This window comes from Chinchilla lanigera, unplaced genomic scaffold (assembly GCF_000276665.1).
Source record: "Chinchilla lanigera isolate Chin_1 unplaced genomic scaffold, ChiLan1.0 scaffold00013, whole genome shotgun sequence".
Lineage (NCBI taxonomy): Eukaryota > Metazoa > Chordata > Mammalia > Rodentia > Chinchillidae > Chinchilla > Chinchilla lanigera.
The window spans coordinates 33,187,026-33,208,632 of NW_004955414.1; the positions used below are offsets into that span (position 1 = coordinate 33,187,026).

Here is a 21,607-nt window from a genome sequence, read left to right on the forward strand (position 1 = left end):
AAGGGCCTCAGTAGCTTTTTCTTCTATCACCTCTTTGAATCCTTTACTTGCCCTCAGCTTGCCTTTGAAGTTACATTCATCTTAGTTCTTCTGTCCAACTTAACAGACCCACCAAATTAAACCTCCATCCTTCTCCAAGCCCTACCATATAGGTACAGCTTACATACCACTCCCAGTGAGTCATTTTCAGCTTCCCTTTAACCCATGAGCACCTCTCCCTTCTCTTCAAGCTGCGGCATTCACTGCTAATATCAACATTTATTGTGAATTGTCAACATCAATTTTGCACTGTATCATTTGCTGTATTGATTTCCATCTCATCTGCTCCATTCCACTCCAGAAGCACTAGCAACCCAGCTTGGGGACTCCTAGCAGGACGTAAGGACATCGGAGCCTTTCATCCCACAGCACATTGAAGCTCACCAACTGACAAGCTGCACCCTTGCACACAAAGCTTTTAATCAGCTTTCAATGTTTCTTTCTTAATAAGAGCAGTAAGCTAGGCCAATAAAACACTAATAAGCAAGTCAGAGACCAAAACAAACAGAAAACAAGGAACTACGTACCAGTAAGGACCTAATGCAAGCAGAAGACAACTTCAAAAACAATTAGTAACTTTGAAAAAAGAAAAAGATATCGTGCACATGAAATAAGAACATGCAGTTAATAAGAACTGTTGGATACAAAAAATGTGGTAGGAAAATCAAAACATTCAATAGAAGAATTAGAATATAAAATCAAAGCCGGGCGTGATAGCGCATGCCTGTAATCTCAGCACTCTGGAGGTTGAGGCAAGTTCAAGTCCAGCCTGAACTGCACAGTGAAACCGACTCAAAAAAAAAAAAAAAAAAAAAAAGAATATAAAGTCAAGTCTCACAGCACAAAAAGACAGTTATAAACAATAAGGAAAAAATACAAAAAGTAAGTAATAAATCCAGGTCTACTCAAAGGCATTTCTTATCCTTTGTCCTGTAGCACTAACTTGTCCATCTATGGGATCAGTCTTATCACACAAACGTACTTGTCCCATCTTACCCACACAAAGCCATTCCTATACTCCCTGGCTCCTCTTGCTGCCACTTTGCCCTCAGTTCTTCTTTATAGGGGAAAAAAAACCTTCATGCAAAGAGTTGCCTATGTTTACTGCCTATGATTGTTCTCTTTCTATGCTTTCTTGTAAAAACTTTTTATTATGGAAAAATTCAAATATATCCCAAAATAGACAATACTCATCTCTATTTTATAGTTTTATTGATATAATTCACATATTATAAAATTCACTTTTAAACTGTATATTTCAGTGATTTTTAGCATAGCTCTACAACACTACATTGATTTTAGAACATTCTTATTATCCTCAAAAGAAACCAATACCTTTTAGCAATAACTTTCCATGTTCCATTTTTGGCAATAACTCTTCTCATTTTCTTTTTTGTAGCCCTAGACAATCACTCACATTCTGTCTCTATAGGTTTGTCTTTTCTGGATATTTCATTTAAATAAGATCATGTGTGATCTTTTATGATCTTCCACATTTTCTTTTTTTTTTTTTTTTTTTGGTTTTTCTCCGGTACCAGGAACCGAACTCACGACCTTGCGCTTGCCAGGCAGGCTCTTTTGCCGCTGAGCTAAATCCCCAGCCCCTCTTCCACATTTTCAAGACTCATCCTACTGTGGTATGTACCAGTATGTCACTCCTTTCTAGTACTGCGTAATATTTACTATATGGACACACCATATTTTATTCATCTACTGTTCAGTGGATTTTCAGCTGATAGGTTTATCTCTATTTTTACCCCTAGGAATTTATCTGTGGAAGAAATCTGTTATTTGTGTAATAAATCTGTTCATTTATCCTAAGAGGCTCCTATAGCTTGGAATTTGCTAACTGTATTCTGTTGGTGTATTGTAACATACGGTTTCGTTTGAATTATTATTTGGGTCTAGAAGTTATTTTTCTTTTCTCTCTCCCTTTCTCTTTAGCAAGGTCATTTCACAGACAGTGATGTTTTCCATCAGGAGCACGTGATATCTGGATGCCCCTGCAACGTTAGCAACCATTGATACACAGCACCTAGACCCTATTCTCTCCAAACCCACTGCCAATCTGGACATTCTGTAGTTGTGGAGACAAGTGAGCAGTGATCAGATTGTGGCGATATTGTGGAGGGAGAACTAGTAGGATTTTCTGACAGATTTACTGTGGATATAAAGGAAAAGGAAGTATCAAAGATAATGTCAAGGTTTTCAGCTGGAGCAGCAGGAAGTGTGTGCATGCATTTTGCACCTACCACTTCACTGAAACTGTTCAGAGTCACCAATACTTGCTACATGGTGTGCAACAGCCAGCTGCTTTTGTCTTAACCTGTCAGCAGCAGTTGACTAAGCTGATTTGTTCTCTTTTTTTTTTTGGTACCGGAAATCGAACTCTGGACCTTGCGCTTGCCAGGCAGGCACTTGTGCTGCTGAGCTATATCCCCAGCCCGATTTGTTCTCTCTCTCTTTTTTTTTTTTTAATTTTTTTAAAGAGCAGAATATATTTATTGAGGGAAAGAAAGCTTCTGTCCAAGAGAGGGACAGAAGGCAGGCCCGAGTGGGTTACCACCCCGATTTGTTCTCTTAAAGTATATTATCCCTTCAATTTCCAACACACCAAGGTTTGTCTTCCTCCTCTCTGTGGTTACTTCTGTCTCTTCGCTGGATCCTTCTTTTCTTCTACTGAACTAACACTGGGCCACAGGGAACAGTCCTCTACCCAACCCACTTTTTCAGTGGTTTCTCGCGTGTTTTTAAATATCATTTCTATGTTGAAAACTCCTGAACTTTTCTAGTGAACCTGTTTCATAAACTCCAGACTTATATAGTGGTCCTTTACTTTCCACAGTTTCCGTTACCTGAAATTTTTGGTCTGAAAATACTAAATGAAAAATCCCAGAAGTAAACAATATGTACATTTTCAATCTGTACTCGCATGCCGCTGAATAGTGTGATACCATGACGAGATCTTGCGCTGTCCCATTCTGTCCCTCCTAGGAACTGAATCATTCCTTTATCTAGCATATCTACACTGGATAAGCTACCCACTTATTAATGACTTAGAAGCCACTTCAGTTGTATGAGCAACTGTTCTAGTGCTTGTGTTCAAGTAACTCGTATTTTACTTTATAACGGCCCCAAAGTGAAACGGTAGTATGGTAGCAATTTTATTATATTGTTATATATTGTTAATTTCTTGATGTGCATGATACATACAATAAACTTTATCTACATGTATATACTTTATCTATAAATATACAGACACACTATGAAAAACAGTATATACAGGGCTCAGTATTATCCAGCTTCAGACATTTACTGTGGGTCTTAGGATGTAAACCCTGCAGATGACTACTGTACATCCAATTAGCAATCCGACATCTCCACTGGGTATCTAATGAATGTCAAACTGAGTATGACCAAAACCAAACTCTGTATCTTTCCCCCAATTTTTTTTTTTTTTTTTTTTTTGGTTTTTTGGTTTTTCTCCGGTACCGGGAACCGAACTCATGACCTTGTGCTTGCCAGGCAGGCGCTTTGCCACTGAGCTAAATCCCCAGCCCCTCCAAAATTTATTCTCTATCTATATCCTTCAAACTGTTCAGGGTAAAAGTTGTTCTTTTTTTTTTTTTTGAGACAAAGTCTCGCTATGCCATTCAGGCAGGCCTTAAACTCAATTTGCAGCCTAGTCTGGCCTTGAACTCTCAACGATCCTCCTGCCTCTGTCTCCCAAGTGCTGGGATTATAGGCACCCGGCTAAAAGTTATTATTGATACTTCTCTTTCTTTCACATCCATAGCAAATGTTATCAGAAAAGCCTACTAGCATTACCTTCAAAATATACATAGAATCTGATCACATCTCACTACCCACAGCTACAATCCCTGGTGTGTACCACTAGCACCACTTGCCTAGATTATTTCAAAATCTCTTCACAGGCGTCCCTGCTTCTACTCTTACCCCCTTGGACAGTCTAGTTCCAATACAGCAGCTAGAGTAGTGCTGGTAGGAGCTAAATGCCTTTCCCTCATAATTCAGCTAAACACTAAAGCCTTCCAATGAGTCTGCAAGACTCTCCAAAATCTTCTACACTGACACTCAGGGCCTGAACCCACACTATAACCTACCTCTTCCCTCAGTCACTTCAGGCCCAACATGCTACCTTTCGTTCTTCTTCTACAACAAGTGCATGAGAAACTTCTGCCCCAGAGCCTCTGCCCTTTTTACTTCTTCCTGGAATGGCCTCACCCTAGACTGTTCCGGTTTGTTTCCCTGCCTCTTTCAGGTCTCTCCTCAAACAGCTCTTCGCAGAAAGGCCTTCCTTTTTGATCTGATACAACTTGCAATCCAGCCCATTCTCACCTCCTTTTTACTACTCTATTTCTCTTCCCTGTTTTATTTTTTCTCCAACACTCTTTAGCAGTTTCCAACATACTATTTAAATATACTTCTTGAGTTGTTTACTGCCTTCTATGTGAATTTAAATTCCACAAGTGTGGGGTCTGTCTGTTTACTGTTGTATCCCTGTACCTAAAACAGTGTGAAATACATAGCCACTTTAACGCGTCTGCTCTCCTCCACCCATTTGGTTATGACACAACCTCTAGGAATGCTGTAGATATAATGTGCAAAAATATAGGCAGTTGCATGAACAATCAAAATTGTTACTCATGTAAAGCAACATGGACTCACACTACATACTTCTATTAACCAGCCAGGCATGGTTTGCACACCTGTAATCCCAGCACTCAGGGGGAGGCTAAGGCAGGGGAATCTCTGAGTTTGAGGCCAACCTGTGCTACATAGTGAATTCAAGGCCAGCCTGAACTACACAGCGAGACCCTGTCTCAAAATAAATAAATAAATAAATAAATTTTAAAAACATACCTGTCTATTTACATATATATATTTCTGTTAACTGACAAATGATGACAGGGGTTTTAACTAAAAGTTACAGTAAGTGGGCTACGTTAATTCTCCAAGTAAAAATGATTTTGTAATAATATTTAAAAAAAACATAAATCAAGGAAGGAGCCCAGTGTATTTGATGGGTGTAGTGATGCTATAACAAGAAAGCATAAAGGGACCCATGGCATGTTCCTCTAGTCTAGAGAAAGCTTCTACAGGGGTTTTAATATTACTGGATATACATTCAGGACTAAGCTTTTTTAATGGCTGTGCTACCAATTTAAGTATCAAGCACATTATGGATCAGTTCCTCTTCAGTTATAAAGTACCTAAAACAATATGCTATTTTTCAAAAAGTGATATATAATTATACAACACAGACTATTACCTGGGCCACAATCTAAGGCTTCCCCAAACCTCCTCTATAATTAAAGACAACTACTTTAAAAAACAAAACAAAACAAAACAAAACGGGGCAGGAGATGTAGCTCAGTGCTAAAGCATGTGCTTAGCATTCGTGATATTCTCAATTCCCAGCAGCAAACAAAGAAGCCTAGAGGTCATGGATGGACAACCAGGAGATGCTTTCTTCTGAAACCTGCCGCTTTTTCTATAGAGGTTAACTGATCTTCAACCAAGAATCATGGGGACGATTTTCCTAGAAAAAGTCTATTAAGAAAAAACAAAACTTTTCTACGCAGTAAGTATGCATCAATTGAAAACCCACTCAAGCTGATAATTTCGACCACAAAAGTATCCCAAACTAACCCGTTTGAAGACTCAGCTCTCAACACCTACATACACCTCATTCCCGATAGATTTGGTAAGTTACAACAAAAGGAAAACCATTCCACTGTGGGGCCGGGTGCCACATTTGAACTATCAAATTAAATCATGGCTTTAAAATCCAAAACGCCTAACTGCTTTCTAAAAAGGGAGGAAAAAAAAATCATGCAGTAGGCGAGCTGTGAGGACTGTAGTGTGAGCCCAAAGTAAATACGTTCCGAGAAGCATAATACGCTCAGTAGTGGTGGTGAAGAGTTACCATTACCCTGGGACGGCGGTAACGAATTCCATTAATCCTACTCGGGTAGCGAGGGTCTGGCATTTGGGATTCTCTGCTCGTTTCACTGAACTGAGTCAATTCACCCGCTAGTCACCGGCCTCCCCCGGGCCGGCTGCGCGGCGTGGGGAATGCAAAACTGAAAGGGCCGTGGTCTCCGCGCCCAGCGAGGGGCGGGTGAAGGCTGACGGATCCCCCGACTGGGACCGGCGTGAACCGCCTCAGGTCAAGAACTAAGCAGGACTCCTTCTTTTTGTCCAGAACACTGAAGACCCAAACTCTCCCGCCCCAGACAGCTCCAAACTCTCCCGCAGAGAGAAGGGGGCGGGCGGCAGGTGGCGGACGGCCTCTACTCCGCGCCTTTGTTGACGGTCGCCGCCCCCCGACTCCCCGCAGGGTATCGGGGTGCGAACGCTACGGCCTCGGGCTGGGGGCCTCGGCGGCGGCGGGGGACGGTGCTGGGGTTCCGGCCGCCCGGGAGGCTCGCGGGGCTGGGCCGGTCCGGGCCGAGCGCGGAAGGGAGCGGTGGGCGATCGCGGGACGGCGAGCGCGTCGCAGCCTCACCTTAGACACCATCTTCTTGAGCTGGCTCTCCGACATCGCCATGACGGCCGCCTGGCGACTCCCGTCCTCGCGGGCAGAGGGTCAGCCGCTCCGGGGCCGCCCCAGACCGCCCCAGACAATCGCACACCGAGCGGCCAGCCCCCCACCCCCCGCCTCTAACAGGAAGTCAGCGCCACCGCCGCACTTCCGCTTCCGGTACGTCACTTCCGAAGCTGTCGCCTAGCGGAGACAGGTGAACACCTTAAGCCACCCAGGCAGGACGGAAAGTGGATTTAGACCGACCAGCTAATGGTGTGCTGGAGCTAGCTGGATCCCAAAGGCAGGGCAAGCCCGTTCCAAAGGCTGGGATGAGATTGGCAGCTATTTCACAATCACTCGTAAGATTCAGGAAGCAGGTGCAGAGAGGGAAGAAGTAGGAAGGGCTTGCGGTGAGCCTTAAGGACTGAGTGAGGTAGTGGGAGGACCTAGGGAACCGCCTGCCTCCGACTTGCCCTTGTGAAAATAGTGGACGAGTGCCGGGCTTAAAATGTCCCCATCTCTAAGAAAAGCTTCCATTAGGAAGATGCCCAGGGTTTCCTTGGTAGTCACACGGTTTGGTTTTGTTTTAAAACTTAAAAAGTCCTTCCTCCTATGTTTGTAAGGACTAAGTGTAGAAATCCCTTGTTTCTCAGGAAGTCAGACATAAAGATCCTCCGCAGGATACCTCTCCCTAAATCAGAACTTCTGTGTACCCAGACGTAAATCATAGGGGATGCATTCTAACCTTGCCTTGTGTTTGTGGGCTAGCCTGTTCACCGTTAAGTCCGAGAGGCCAGGCTTGGTTTCAAATCTTCATTGCTTTATAGAGTGCAAGAGTAGGTCCTCGATCTTGAAATTCAATTTTTTCAATAAAAGTTCATTGTGGTGACATTTATTTATAGTCCATGTCACCAGTTTTATAGGCAGAGTATCAAAGTATCAGAAAGAGTAGGTTTTTGGATGTTAAACATAAGTCTGGATAATTATAGTATAGCCTAATGAGAACACGACCATGGTATCGATTCCTTTCTAAGGCATCTAAGTGAAGAACTGAATACGCCAGAGGGGAACAGCTGAAAGCTTGTGGAAGTTCTCATTATAAATTGTCGCTCACACACACACATAAAGCCATCCCAATAGCCATTATTCTTGGAAAACCATACATTAGCTCCAGTCCAATCAGAAGGTCAGTCTATTTCACTGCACCTGCTGTTTTATATTTTTTAAAAAGCAAACTGTTCAAAATAGTCAGGGTTTTTTGTAGGGAGTGATACAAAGTCTTGCTATGTAGCCCAGGCTGGCCTCAAATTCACAGCGATCCTCCTGCCTCAGGCTCCTGAGTGCTAGGGTTACAGGTGTGTACCACAACACCTGGGTTCAAAATAGTCTTGAATCCACATTTTACTCAGAAGTACTTTTAATTAGAGCAACTCTGCTTCTATAAATTGGAGGCACATCAGGTAATACATTGTTTAAAATTTTTTCTTGCTAAAATAATTCTTTAAAGCTTGAAAGTGAATCATAAAATCCAACCTCTTAATTTTACACACCACTTAAAATGAAATAATTAAATGTCCTGGATTCTGTACAAATTATATGAAAAAAGTCTCAATCTGAATTAAATTTCATTTAATAAGTCAGGCATCATCTGGTATTTTAAAATCAAAGTTTATTTTATTATTTTTGATATTTTAGAACATAATGCAAATTGGAAAATAAAAAATATATCTTCTACTACAATATCAAAAAACATTTTAATCCAAGGCTCACTAAAAAAACATATCAAGAGGCACTGCATGATTTTGGAAAAATGAAAAAGGTGAAGTTAATAGAAGCATTGTGAGTGTTAAATTATCACCAACTTACAGTGAAGTGATAAAGCTTTTTGACTTCTATGTGGAACTCACAACATAATTGCCAATACTTAATACTCAAGGAAACACCTGATACAGAGAATTACTTCCATATTGTACCTAATTCTTTAAGGATTCAAATTATGAAACTAACCAAAAAAAATCTACTTTAACCAAAAGGTTTGTAAAGATAAGTAAAAGACACAGAGGGTAAGGACTAATATTCATCTCTGAACATTCAAATTCTAACATAATTGGAATAACAGGAGGTGCTCAATATTTGTTTTATTGACATATTCCCTCTATAATTAATGCAGTGAATTCTTGTAGTGAATCTATTATCGTATTTTACAGCTAGATTATAGTTTAAGATTATATTAGAAATTTGATTTTAGGAATTGTCAAATTTCTAGTTATACCTTATTAGAAAAGTCTAAAAATTACTCTTTTAGTTTTATTTTCCTATTTCATACAAAAGGACAGTATTCACTGTTAAGGTAACACAGAGGTGATCACAGGAGTAACATTAGAATAAAGGGAGGTTTTGGTAACACCAAAATATTCTACCTAGAACTAATGCTTCCCTCTTCAAACATCCACAGTTTGTTCATTTTTCAGGGCTGGAGACGGAACCTAGAGCCTTGCACATGTAAGGAAAGTGTTCTACCCAGGAGCTCCATCCTCACCCTTTGTAAGCATATTACTTTTATACTTTCTTAAACATGGGATACTGAATTTCACCTTCCACTTAGAGTAAGTTCATCATTACAACTCTCCATGATGACACTATTACTGTGTCTACTTTTTCTCCACCTATGATATGTCTGCCCTTATTTGGCTCATATCTTCCTGACCATATTGTTTCACCTATTGTATGCTGAATTTCTTCACAATTCTTATTATATTTATTTGTGAGATTTTACTACTGTGTTTCCCACAGTAGACTGTAAGGAACAGGAGGGCTTGACCCTAGCCCAGGCATATTCACCACTAGCGCCTGGTGAAAATACTGCTATTGACCCATCACCAAAGCCTGTGTGTTTTGAATCGTTCTTCTGGAATGACAGAGGGTTTGCTCAGAACCATCAGTCCGCTCAACCTCTCTCCCTGAAAACCAATGGTTTTTATGAAAGCCTCATGTTTTGGCTTCAGAACAAATTGCTTGACTGTTATTCATAATAAAATACATTTATCTATGCTTTACCAATATCATAGTAAATTTTTGACATGTTGGGGATCTTATTTAGCTGAAGAAAAAAACTTCAGAAAGGAGAATTCCAAGGAAATTAAATTACATATGCTTTTTTCTTTATATATTAAAAAGTTTTACTTTCCCTTTTATTATTTAAAAATATATATAAAATCTTTTCTAGTTTTTGGTAGCTAATCAATTTGGAGAAGAAAAATAAAATGCTTAACTACTCCACCAACTGTATTTTGCAAAAGAAATAAATAACCTACACTGTGGATCCTCTGAATTTTGTAAGTGAGGTCCATCCTGGGCCTTTAGTTTATCATGTTGATTATAAATGTATTTTTTTTCAGGTTATTTCCAAAGTGCTGAATGTGCTTTAAGTTTAGGATACACATTTTAAAATGATGCACATAGTAGGTCAATATTTATCCCAGCTATAGTTTTAAAGACTATATTGCTGGGTGTGGTGGTGCACACATATAATCCTAGCATTCGGGAGGATGAGGCAGAAGGATCGCTGCGAGTTCGAGACCAGCCTGGGCTACAAACTGAGCTCAAGGCCAGCCTGAACTACATAGTGAAACTCTGTCTCAAAAACACACACACAAAAAAAGAGTACAGATTTATTAAGAACCTCTCCTAAATAGATTACTTTCTTTCCCTTATCTAACTCTTTAAGGATTCAAATTATGAAACTAACCAAAAAAAAATCTATTTTAACCAAAAGGTTTATAAAGTAAAAGACACAGAAGTTTTCAAATCTATATATGTTGGCGAAATTAAAATGACTTTTCCTTTGCGGTAACTGTGTTTGAAAATCAAAGTTTTAACTGTTGCTGGAGACCGTGGATTGAGGATGCACTGCTCTGGAGTTTTTCAGTCACTGTAACTTCTGTCACTGAAGTTTTGATGACTTCAGATACCCCACCAGTTCCAAGGATGCAAGGCAAACTTAAAAACACTTCACTATTTATATCGTAATATCCCTGAAATTAAAAGATAGGGATTATAATAGTGCTCAGTCACTGTACAAAGTTAAATCATAAAGATGCATGCTCTCTTGCTTTCCTAGTTCTAGTACAAAGTCATATCAAGTTGAGTCTAATTTTTTTTCTTTATTTTCTAAATTCAAATTATTACTGCCAAAACTTTTTGAGAGACAGACAGAACTCAGACAGAGACACTCCCTTTGCAGGGAGGTAAGCTAGCTGCTGCAGTACGGGTAGCAGGCTGGGGGGACTCCGAGAAATGAGGTACTGAATGGATTCCTTGGGGAGGTGCACAGCCTGGGCCAAATACAACAGCCTCTTTGACATTCTTCTTTCATGCTGTGTCCCCACCTCCATAGTCTAAGCATTCAGGAAACTTCTGATGAGCATTTGTACCTCATCTTAGCTGTGCTTTAGGGACTTTATAGTCTGGGTACAGTGACAAGAGACAATGGCTGAAGCAGACGGGTGACCAGCTGAGACCAGACGGCATACCAGTGTGGGGTGATGTGGCTGGCTGAGGTGATAAATGACAACCAGAAGTAGTTTCTAGGGTATGGAAACACTTCAAAAACTACCTGAGGGTGGGCAAAGGCCAGATTCCCTGGAGCTAAGCAGGACAGGGCATGGATTAAAGTGCCTCCTCCCATCTCACTCTAAAAGCTGAAGATGCCTGGGTTAGAGTACAAACATCAGTTTCGCTAGTTTTACACTCATATGAAAGTTTAAAATATGACAGAATGATGACAACGGTTACCTTTGCTAAAGTGGATACAGAATGCACTTTCTTTTTATTGTTCACGACGCTGTCAACCAGGTCAGCTACTGATAGTCCCACAGACCAGGATCTCTGACCTTTTACCCTTAACAGTTCCATGGCTCTAGGTTACAAAAAAACATAATCTCAGAAAATGCACAAAACATACACCATTTAGTTTCACATCCTGTTTGTGTGTTTTTTCTTTTCTTCTTTTTTTTTTTGTTTTTAGGAGGCAAGGTCTTATTATGTACTTCAGGCTGGCTTTGACCTCGAGGGGATCCTCTTGCCTCAGCCACTCAAGTGCTAGGTTTATAGGCATGTTCATATGTAGTGTTTAAGGTAGTATTTTTATGACAAAGAAGTAAGAGTCATACAGCAATTATTAGGCAGGCTTATCATGATTATTTAAGCTTTCCTTAGTGTATGTGCTGCCGAAGTGAGCACTATTTAAGCTTTTCTTAAAATGTCAGATATGCAGTTCACAGAGAGAAAGTACAAATGCCCTAGAAACCTAAAAAGATTCTCACTGTTATGGCCGGTGTCTAGATATCCCCCGGAGAGCCAAATGTGTTCATTGGTGGGGCTTTTTAGAGGTGGCTGGATCTAGGGGGTGTGATACTGGGATTAAGGGTGTGTGTTACTAGATAGTCCCCTGATTGGCTTAGCATAGTTCTGTGTGGATAATAGGAAGGTCTGCCCTGGATGTGGGTGGAACCACTCAAAAGGCTTGTAGCCTGTATGGGATAAAAGGGAAAGCTGCTTTGCTGCTTTACAACCTTCTATGTGCCATAGCATGAATTGTTTCTCCTCTGTGATGCCCCTCTGCCATGCCACGCTGCCTTAGAGCCAGCTGATTATGGAATGAAACCTCTACAAAATGTGAGCTGAAATAAACTTTTCCTCCTTCGGTTGTGGGTGTCAAGTATTGTGTCTCAGCAATGAGAAAAGTAAGCAAGACATTTACCATTCTGAATATTTAACTAAAAATGAATTAAAGCAATAAATACCAGTTTGCTTACCAACATAGGCAAAGATAAAAAAAAACTGGTCCTGTGAAGGTATAAACAGATATTCCCATAACAACTGTTGAGACTACAAGGTGATTTAAATTTTCAGGAAGACTGGCAATATCCGATCTAGAAATTCCTTTTTCTAGGAATCTGTCCTACAGCAGTATGTTCAAGTGTGCAAGGATATACAAATAAGTATGCTGTATTTGAAAGGGGAACTGGTTAAATAAATCACTACCATATGTAGTACCATGCATCTCCTAAAAGAAAAGGAGCTGGGTATGGTGGTGCATGCTTGTTATCCTAGTTCTGAGAAGCTGAGGCAGGAGGATCACAAGAAAGAGCACAGCCTGGATAACTTAGTGACTTAGTAAGACCTGTTGAAAAAAAAGAATGAAGGAGTGGGCTGGGGATTTGGCTCAGCGGCACAGTGCCTGCCTGGCAAGCACAAGGTCATGAGTTTGATTCCCGGTACTGGAAAAAAATTAAAAAAAAAAAAAGAAAGCATGAAAGAGAGAAAGAGAGGGAGAGAGAAAGAGAGAGAAGAAAGCAAAAGAAAAGGAGAAGGGAAGGGGCTGGGTGAAGGGAGGTTGGGAGGGAAGGAAGACAGGGCAGGCTTGGAGATGTAGCTCAACACTATGGCCCTGTGTTCAACCCACAGTAGTGATTTTTGGGGAAAAGGAATAGATTTATATGCACAGTACAGAAAGATGTCCAAAACTTATCATTAAATAATCACGTTGCAAGACAATACAAATAATATAAATCTTTTATAAAAATAATAACATATTTGGACAAATACTGAAAAAAACCTTTGGGGACATGTGGATACTAAGCAGTGGTTGCCTCTGGAAAATGGAATTTCCCTAGATTTTTACTTTCTCTCTCTTTTTTTTTTTTTTAGATTTTTACTTTCTACTTTATAACTAGCTACAGTATTCTAAGTTTTATAATAAGCATACATACTTTTTGTAAAAAATAATCACTTAAATTTATTTCTTGTCTCGTACTCTGATTAACTACTTTAAAAATAATACTCAATGTATTAACTATTGTTATTCTCCTATTATTTTGTTATGAAATTTTGTTTTACATTTTTTCCATAAAGTTAAAAATTTTTAAAATTTATTTCTTTTAACATCTATAGGGAATATGGCTTAGAGGCAGCATGTGTGCATAGCACACTTGAGGCCCAAGGTTTAATCCTGAGTGCCACCAAGTCTATAAGTAAACAAAAATCAATAAATGCAAGATAATTTAATCAGATTGGAATGAATTATATCACACACTTCTCAATAAAAGAGTACCTTCTTTTTTGTTTGTTTGTTTTTTGTTTTTCTTCCGTGACCAGGAATCGAACTCACAACCTTGCGCTTGCCAGGCAGGCGCTGTGCCGCTGAGCTAAATCCCCGGCCCCAAAAGAGTACCTTCTTTCCACATAAAGTCACCCCTACTCAGACTTTAGAAAAATCTGCTGTTATGCGATGATGAAACAACAAATGACATGAAAATATATAGTATGTGAAGTGCAGCCTCTGGGGCCCAGACCTCAGAAGGCCTCAAAATAACAGCAGAAGATACAAGGAAGTGGGAATTATACTTTTCTCCTTGAACATATGCTATGGCATTTTCACTCACACTACACTGCTTTCTAAATCCTGTATTTATGTGTGATGAATAACTCCTAATTTTTAAGAGGTACTGTACTGACAAATTCTTTTCTACATGAGGAAAAATAATATCTCCAGAAGGTTAGAAACAGGAGAAGGAAACTGTCCACAGGTAAGGAGTATGTTCTGTCCTTCAGTTGTCAACTGTGTTATCTGGAGGAGCACAGCACTCCTGGATCTAACTTCAGATAAGAAATCAGAGGTTATAAAACACTGTCCCCTTATACTTTTGATTTCTCCATAGCAGCTAGTTTTGTTTTCCAAAGTACGCAGTATGTAAATAGCTATAACGTTAGCTATGAAGTATGTGACTCTTAGTTGCATGCATGCAAACTTGTACTGTCTTACCTGGTGCACAGCTGTGCCTGAGAGCTGTGATTCACTACTTCTTGTCCACCCCATGTGGGCACTAAAAACAGAAATGAAGAATTAAGTATAGTTTGCCAATTAGATGCAATAAATGATCTTTTGCAGTCAAGGGTGCCTGTATTAGTCTTTTTACAGAAGTTTTCCCCCTCCTGGCAACAGTTACTTTTCCACTGATGGTGTGATGGCGTAGCATTTGCTTTGCTGCTTGCAAGCTGGCCCTCCAACCAGCACAGAAAGCCTGGTAGAAGGTGGGAAAAGATGGGGGGAGGACATAGATCCTAAGTGTCTTGTGGCCATGGAATTCCTCCCAAAGCTGTAGGTATTATTTGTCTCTGACAACTTAAAAAAAATGATTTTACTTATACAACTTCTAGTTACAATTGTTTCCAAATCCTAATGTTGCTTTCTTTCAAAGCATAGTTTTACAGGTCCTTTTGCCAATTTTCTATTCATCACCATCTTGTCAATTCTGTAATAAAAACAACCATTTGCTGAGTGTTTAGTCTATGCCAGACTCTGTATTAAAGGCTTGAAATAAAATTATCTACATAAGTAACAGCAAGAAAGAGCACAGCATTAGTGAGGCCAGGGCTCAGTTCTCAGGGTGGCTCTTACTAGGTATGTGACCTTGGGCACAGCTCTTCGCCTCGCTGAGCCTTAAGTGTCCCATCTATAAATCCGGAAAAACAGCTCCTCCTTTACAAGGTATTTATCAAATTTAATGAAATGCGGAGGACCTGTATGTGAAACATTTAATATATATAGCTGGCACTTAATGAAAGTAATTCCAATAATTATTAAATATATCAAATGATTACTGTGATGGTACCACTGATGCAAAATTACCACCAGCTGGTGGATACACAAGATATCAGCAGAGGAAGCCTCTAGTCCACTTCTGGGTTAGTGAACCTATCTATGGATGGAACTGTCTGTAAAGCATGAGTAGGAGACAGGATAAAAATGATCTGAGCCTGGGGACGGTGGCCTGTGCCTGTAGTCCCAGCACTCAGAAAGCTGAGGCAGGAGGACTGCCGCAATTTCAAGGCCAACCTGGACTACATAGTGAGTTCAAGGCCAGCCCTGAACTACATAGCGAGACCCTGTCTCAAAAAACAAAAACAAAAACAAAAAAAAGTGATCTGAGGACTTGGGGTATAGCTCACTGGTGGGGTCCTTGCCTGGCATGCAGAAGACTCTAGGATCCTATAAGACCCTAGGATCCTGTGCCCTCGGTTTGATCCCCAGCACCGCAATGTACTGGGGAGAAGTGATCTGAGGCACTTCTAGCGGGCAAGCAGGAAGATGGACTGGAGAGAGGTACTCCTAGCTTCAGTGGTACTGGTCATGTTGACTGCGTGGACACTCCAAAGTGTGTGTTCTATTCTTATCATTTTTTTTTTTTTTTTGGTTTTCTCCGGTACCGGGAACCGAACTCACGACCTTGCACTTGCCAGGCAGGCGCTTTTGCCGCTGAGCTAAATCCCCAGCCCCCATTTTTTTTTTTTGAGGCAGGACCATGCTATGTAGTCCCAGCTGGCCTTGAACTTGCAGAAAGCCTCCTAAGTGCTGGGGTTACAGCTGCACAGCATTATACTCGGCTATTATGTTTTAAAACTTGCATACACATTATGTCAAATATTACAGAATACTGTGTTTAAATAATATGAATTCACATGCACCTACATCCTCTATTTCTAGTTATCTGAGACCCCAAGACAGAACTGCCACACAAATTGCAATTGCTTTTAGCTCAATGTAATGAATAAATCATTGTAGAGTGATGTGACAGGAAAACCTTCAGGTGTGTGGGGGGCTTCACTTAGACTCTGAAGGATGAGACATACGGGCAGAGATGCGGGGAGGGAAAGAAGGTAAATGCAGCAGGCAGAGGTTCCCATAGCTGAGGCAAAGCTGTGAGCGGTTCTGGATGTCTGTGGATCTGGGTTCTAGGCTTTGTCCCTAAAAGCTGTAGGCTCCTGAGCAGGTCCCTCTTATCACCCTGCATCCACCACTTTTGTTTGCTTACTCTCTGAAACAAAAGGAAACAGATGATCTCTTGGGTTCCTCTCCCATTGTACAATATCATAGCTGCACCTGTAACTACAATTGGGAAGGAACATTAGTGCTACACTTGGGCTCCCTGAGTGCCAAGCAAAGGAACGCAATGGTTTGCTCAAAGGAAGGCCCTGGAAGTGTTTGAAAAGAGGAATGTCTTAGGAAGACTGAATTAAATGGGAGAGCGTAAGTCTTAGCTACTGTCATTACTTTCACATCACAGGGTAGAACAGAGGTGAAGCAGACTCGCTGGGAGATTTACAAGATCAGCAAGTGAGCAAGAGACCATTGGACCAGAACTCCAGCAGCAGCAGTGAGTAAAACTCAGGGTGCTGGGTCTGTCTGAGTCTCTAGACACTGGTTACTCTAATACACTTACTCCAAATTCTTGTTTGCTACCCAAGTGTTCAGTGTCACAGAGCACTAGGTCCTGAAAAGTATTTCTGTTCAATCACAGTCAGGTTTAAAAGGGTTTAGTCTCCAGCTTGACTTATGTTAGCATGGAACTTTCTAAGTAGCTAGTGCAGATTTATACAGATTTAAAATACTACTATGTTTTTAATGTCCTTAAAATTATATAAATACATATAAAAAAATTAGAAAATGCAGAAAAGCACAATTTTAAAAAGTTGCATCCAATCTAGATATCACCACTGCTAAAAAGTTTTAATGGCATTAAAGTATATATACAAAGCATACATATTAAAGCATATATTCCAAGAAAATGCTTTCAAAAAAGTGATCTGGGTTGGGCATTATGGTTCAGTAGCTATTTAATTTTTTAACATGTACGGTCCTTCTCCAGCTCGCAAATTATTACCTCCTCCAAGGCAGAGAGGTTATTTCCCACATAACACTCTCATCAAGGCACTTCCATGCCAAATTAAGTAATAATAATGAATTTCAAATGATGAAGTAATTAATTTCCCTGAAGTTGCTCTTTCAACATTTCATTTTCATGGTTCTTCTATGCCTGAGAATCACCTTCCAGTTCATAGACCAGGTATTGAAAGAGCTCCAAAATATGGTTTTTACCAGGCCTATCTGGTGGAAACCCTGTGCAACTAGTCCAGATGTTTTTATATCATGAATATGGCCTACTTAATTATGTGTCTTTGCCAGTTTGTGATTTCCTGTTCTTGGAATGTCTTTCTCACTCTGCTAGCTATTCAGTCTTCCAAAGTCCAATTCAATGATGCCCTTTGTAGATTTTTTTTCTAGTGACTTCAACCCCTGTCAAATGCTCGTAAGTCAGTAATATTCACAATGGCAGTTAACGAATGGTATCCTACACCTTACTGCTAACTAAAATATGAGACATTGTTCTTATTTGTTTAAAGTATGATGAGGGCAGAGACTGTGTGCTATGCCTCTTTTCCATCACACTGGCATCTAGTACAGTTGTGAGTAGGCAGCAGGTACTTATCTACTTGTTTCAATGAATAAAAATGGGGGCTGAGGATTTAGCTCAGTGGCACAGCGCCTGCCCGGCAAGTGCAAGGTCGTGACTTCGATTCCCGGTACCAGAAAAAAACAAAAACAAAAACAATAAAATAAAATAAAATAAAATAAAATAAAATAAAATAAATGAATAAAAATAGACAACATGAGAGGAAAAAGCTCTTTTATCACCTGACCAACCTGGCTTTATAACACAAAACAAACAGGGAAAGTTTTCTTTTGGGATAGGAAAAGGGGCTTTTCCATTGAGGGAACTGAAACAATAATTTCTGTGGTAGAGAGAGAACAACGCCTAGTTAAAAAGGCTATACAGACAAACAAAGTGAAAATTCAGAAAAGTAAGAAACAAGAGGCATGTATCTAGGGAAAAGGTCTGAATTTAGCAAAGGTAAGCAAAGTTGAAAGGTGAATGAGTAATGGGAAAAGTTTTGTAAATGCTCTACGTATATTTAAGTATTTCTTTCTGGAAAATTAAACATTTAAATTGTTCCTGAACTCTACTTCAGTTAAAAAACATAAAATCTGACCAACGAGTCATGTCTAAGCTTAAACTGGAAGAAAAATAATATAATGAGAATGATACATATGAAGGCTCTATGTACAATACAGGGCCTGTTTTTGTTTTTTTTTTCTGTCTTTTTGAGACAGGGTCTCACTATGCACTTCAGGTTGGCCTTCAGCTCACTTTGTAGCCCAGGCTGGTTTTGAATTCCCAACAATCCTCCTGCCTCAGCCTCCTGAGTGCTGGGATTATAGGTGTGTGCCACCACACCTGGCTTACAGGGCCTGTTATACAGAAAGTGTCGAATGTAAAACAGAAGCCAATGAAGTTCACATCTCTCAAGTCCCCAGATACTTCTAATCCCATGGCCGCTGGTGATTTATCAGCATAACTAATCAAAATATACTTCTTACCTTTGTCTTCTCCCTGTTCACCAATAACCCATACTTCTTTGCCTGAAGTTTGTGCATTTAAAACGTTTGTGATAATATATTGTAATCTCTGTGAATCCAGATTACATCCAATTCCAATCACTTGATTTGCAGGAAATGTACTCAGTTTCCATGTCACGTAAGTCATGATTTCCACTAAATGTTGCATAAAAGGTGAAAATACAAAGATTTTAAAAATATATTTCTAGCCTAGCTCACAAATGAAATATTTATTATTTTAATAAGTAAAGTATATTAGAGCTTTTGTATACTTGTCTTGGTTCGTAATGTACTGTGGCATATTTTTAATGTATATTAAATACACTAACCAGGCTTCAAGAAATTTTACATAATTTTGTTGTTTGTAATTTTTTTGGGGGTACTGGGAACTGAACTTGGGACCTTGCGCTTGCCAGGCAGGCACTTATGCCATTGAGCTATACCCCTGGCCCTATAAATTGTTAAGAGTGGAAAACAGATAATTTTCTAGAATAAGAAGGTAAAAAATGGGTATAGAAAGCTAGAAAATAATTACATTTCATGGATGAATTCTACTTTTTGTAACAACGTCAAGCTGAGTTTCTGGTTTTAAATTAAAGTACTGTCAGACATGGCACACATCTTCAAGCCCAGCTACTTGATAAGTGATGCACAAGGATCCCAAGTTCAAGGACAGCCTGGGCAACTCAGTGAGACCCTGTCTCAAAATAAAAAATAAAAAGGGCCGGGGATGTTGATCTCTAGTGCAGCAAAAACAAATTAACAAAAATATTGATTCATATACCATCACTATGAAGTACAGTTTTTTGAACAAAAACAAATTTTTTCTTTCATGCCAAAAGGGTGTCAGGGTTAACAGACCAATGTCCCTCCACCGATTACAGTACTATGGAAAAACAAATGAAATGCATACCCTAACCTTATACTGGAAACACTTTTTAAAAATCTGTTCACCTTTTTCAGTCCAATACTACCTAACTCTTTCAAACATTTCATTTTAGAGTAAAACAGTTTCAAAACAATTTACAAAATACAAAATGCTAGAAATGTAGCCCGGCTTACTCATTAACATTTTATAATATTTCAAAGTTGTTCAAGTATCTTTCATATCAGTGACTGAATTTTTCTTTTGAGGGTTCAACCATTTTCTCACTGCAGGAGGTATGGCTAACGATTAGAACATAATACCACATAATACCACAGTTCAAAGAAACTGCAAGTTGAATCTTCTAGTTATTAATAGTCAAATGAAGGAATTGGCTGACAGGATATGGAAATACCATAGTGCTCAGAATGAAAGCAGTTTTACTCAATATTCTATTGACTATGAAGTTTTACAGCTTTTATCATCAGTAGTGGCCATCCTACCATGCACTGAAACATCATATTAACCGGAAACAGAGCCTCTTACCTGGCTGAGACGCAACGACCAGGACGGCATGTTGGCTGTAATGTGCCAGGGCGGGGACGAGGGCTCGGAACATATCCACGTTGCTCTGCACCACATCAAGGTAGGACTCAGAACGACCCAGAGAGTTGACTGTGAAGATCACCACCTTGGAATGAGCAGAGGCAGACAAATCTAATGAATGAAAAGAGAAAGTCTGAGCTCAAGATACAGACTTAAATCCAGTTCAAATTCATGATAAAAAGGTTTTTCTTTTCAACAAATGGGGAGCTTCTAGGCATACTTGCCCCTAGATCAATCCTATCTCCACAAGAGTATATAAAATACTAAGGGTTAGAGCAAGAGTACTGTATATCCAAAGAGGGGGTAGGAACAGTAGATAAATAAATACAAACAAAACAAATTATAGGATGCAAAACATGAGGACTGAGTTTTCCATATAATTCCTACAATTTTAAGGGAAAATAAGTAATATGCTAACAGCTACTACAATCAGTTATACCACTGGCTTCTAAACTGAGAGCTTAGGGCTCCTTGGGTAACAACTTCTTTCGGTGGCTGCTACAGGTGAGCAACTGTTCTAGCTAAAGGAACACTTCAGTTCTCGCTAAAGGAACGCTAAAGGAATGCTTCTAAAACTCAGGCACAGGTAGGCTATTAGACAGCTGTATTATTAACTGCCCCACCATATATTTTTCACAGTAAGCACACACCCAAACAGTGCCCAGATGTTATCAGCATCAGAAAAAAAAAAACGTAATAAAGTAAGAAGGATGGCATCAGCCTCATACACATTCGTAAGTCCCAAGGGGATGGTAAGTAGATTCCAATGCTTTTATTCTTTTTTTCAGTACTGGGGATTAAACCCAGGGCCTTCATACTGAGCTATGTCTCTAGCCCTTTTTATTTTTTAATTTAATTTAATTTTTTTTTGGCTTTTCTCCGGTACCGGGAACTGAACTCACGACCTTGCGCTTGCCAGGCAGGCGCTTTTTCTAGCCCTTTTAAAATTTTGAAATAAAGTCTCACTGAATCACGCAGGTTGGTTTTGAATTTGTGAATTCTTCTGCCTCAGCCTCCCAGAGTACTGTCATCCCTGCACTCTGGGAGGCTGAAGCAGAAGACAAACATGTGCTCTAACATTTTTATTCTTAATTAAGGCTCTATGGCTATCTTTCTAAACTAGTTCCAGAGGAAACATCTGTGCAGTGTGCCACGGGGAAAGGTAGCATCCAATTTATCTCATATTCTGATGCAGCTGTGGTCACGGCAGATCTGAAAACTAAGTCTTTGATTTTAATCATAGCTCTTT

General features: G+C 39.8%; 2 protein-coding genes across 6 annotated transcripts in view; both read right to left on the reverse strand.

The window, feature by feature from the left end:
* Tsg101 (tumor susceptibility 101) overlaps window positions 1–6,744 on the reverse strand; it is a 38,958-nt gene extending 32,214 nt beyond the window's left edge. Inside the window, exon 1 of one of the 2 annotated variants that reach the window (XM_005380423.2) lies at window positions 6,572–6,744. In XM_005380423.2, the coding sequence (XP_005380480.1) occupies window positions 6,572–6,613 (42 nt within the window). In that variant the 5' untranslated portion in view covers window positions 6,614–6,744. The remainder of the gene's footprint in view (window positions 1–6,571) is intronic. The other variant, XM_005380422.2, reaches the window with a different exon arrangement.
* A 3,432-nt stretch (window positions 6,745–10,176) lies between these two features.
* Uevld (UEV and lactate/malate dehyrogenase domains) overlaps window positions 10,177–21,607 on the reverse strand; it is a 41,272-nt gene continuing 29,841 nt past the window's right edge. For 3 of the 4 annotated variants that reach the window (XM_013511841.1, XM_005380417.2, XM_013511840.1), the window contains 5 exons: window positions 20,299–20,469; window positions 18,870–19,043; window positions 14,415–14,475; window positions 11,384–11,507; window positions 10,177–10,623 (listed from right to left, as the gene is read on the reverse strand). In XM_013511841.1, the coding sequence (XP_013367295.1) occupies window positions 10,456–10,623; window positions 11,384–11,507; window positions 14,415–14,475; window positions 18,870–19,043; window positions 20,299–20,469 (698 nt within the window). In that variant the 3' untranslated portion in view covers window positions 10,177–10,455. Of the gene's footprint in view, window positions 10,624–11,383; window positions 11,508–14,414; window positions 14,476–18,869; window positions 19,044–20,298; window positions 20,470–21,607 lie in introns of those variants that run through there. The other variant, XM_013511842.1, reaches the window with a different exon arrangement.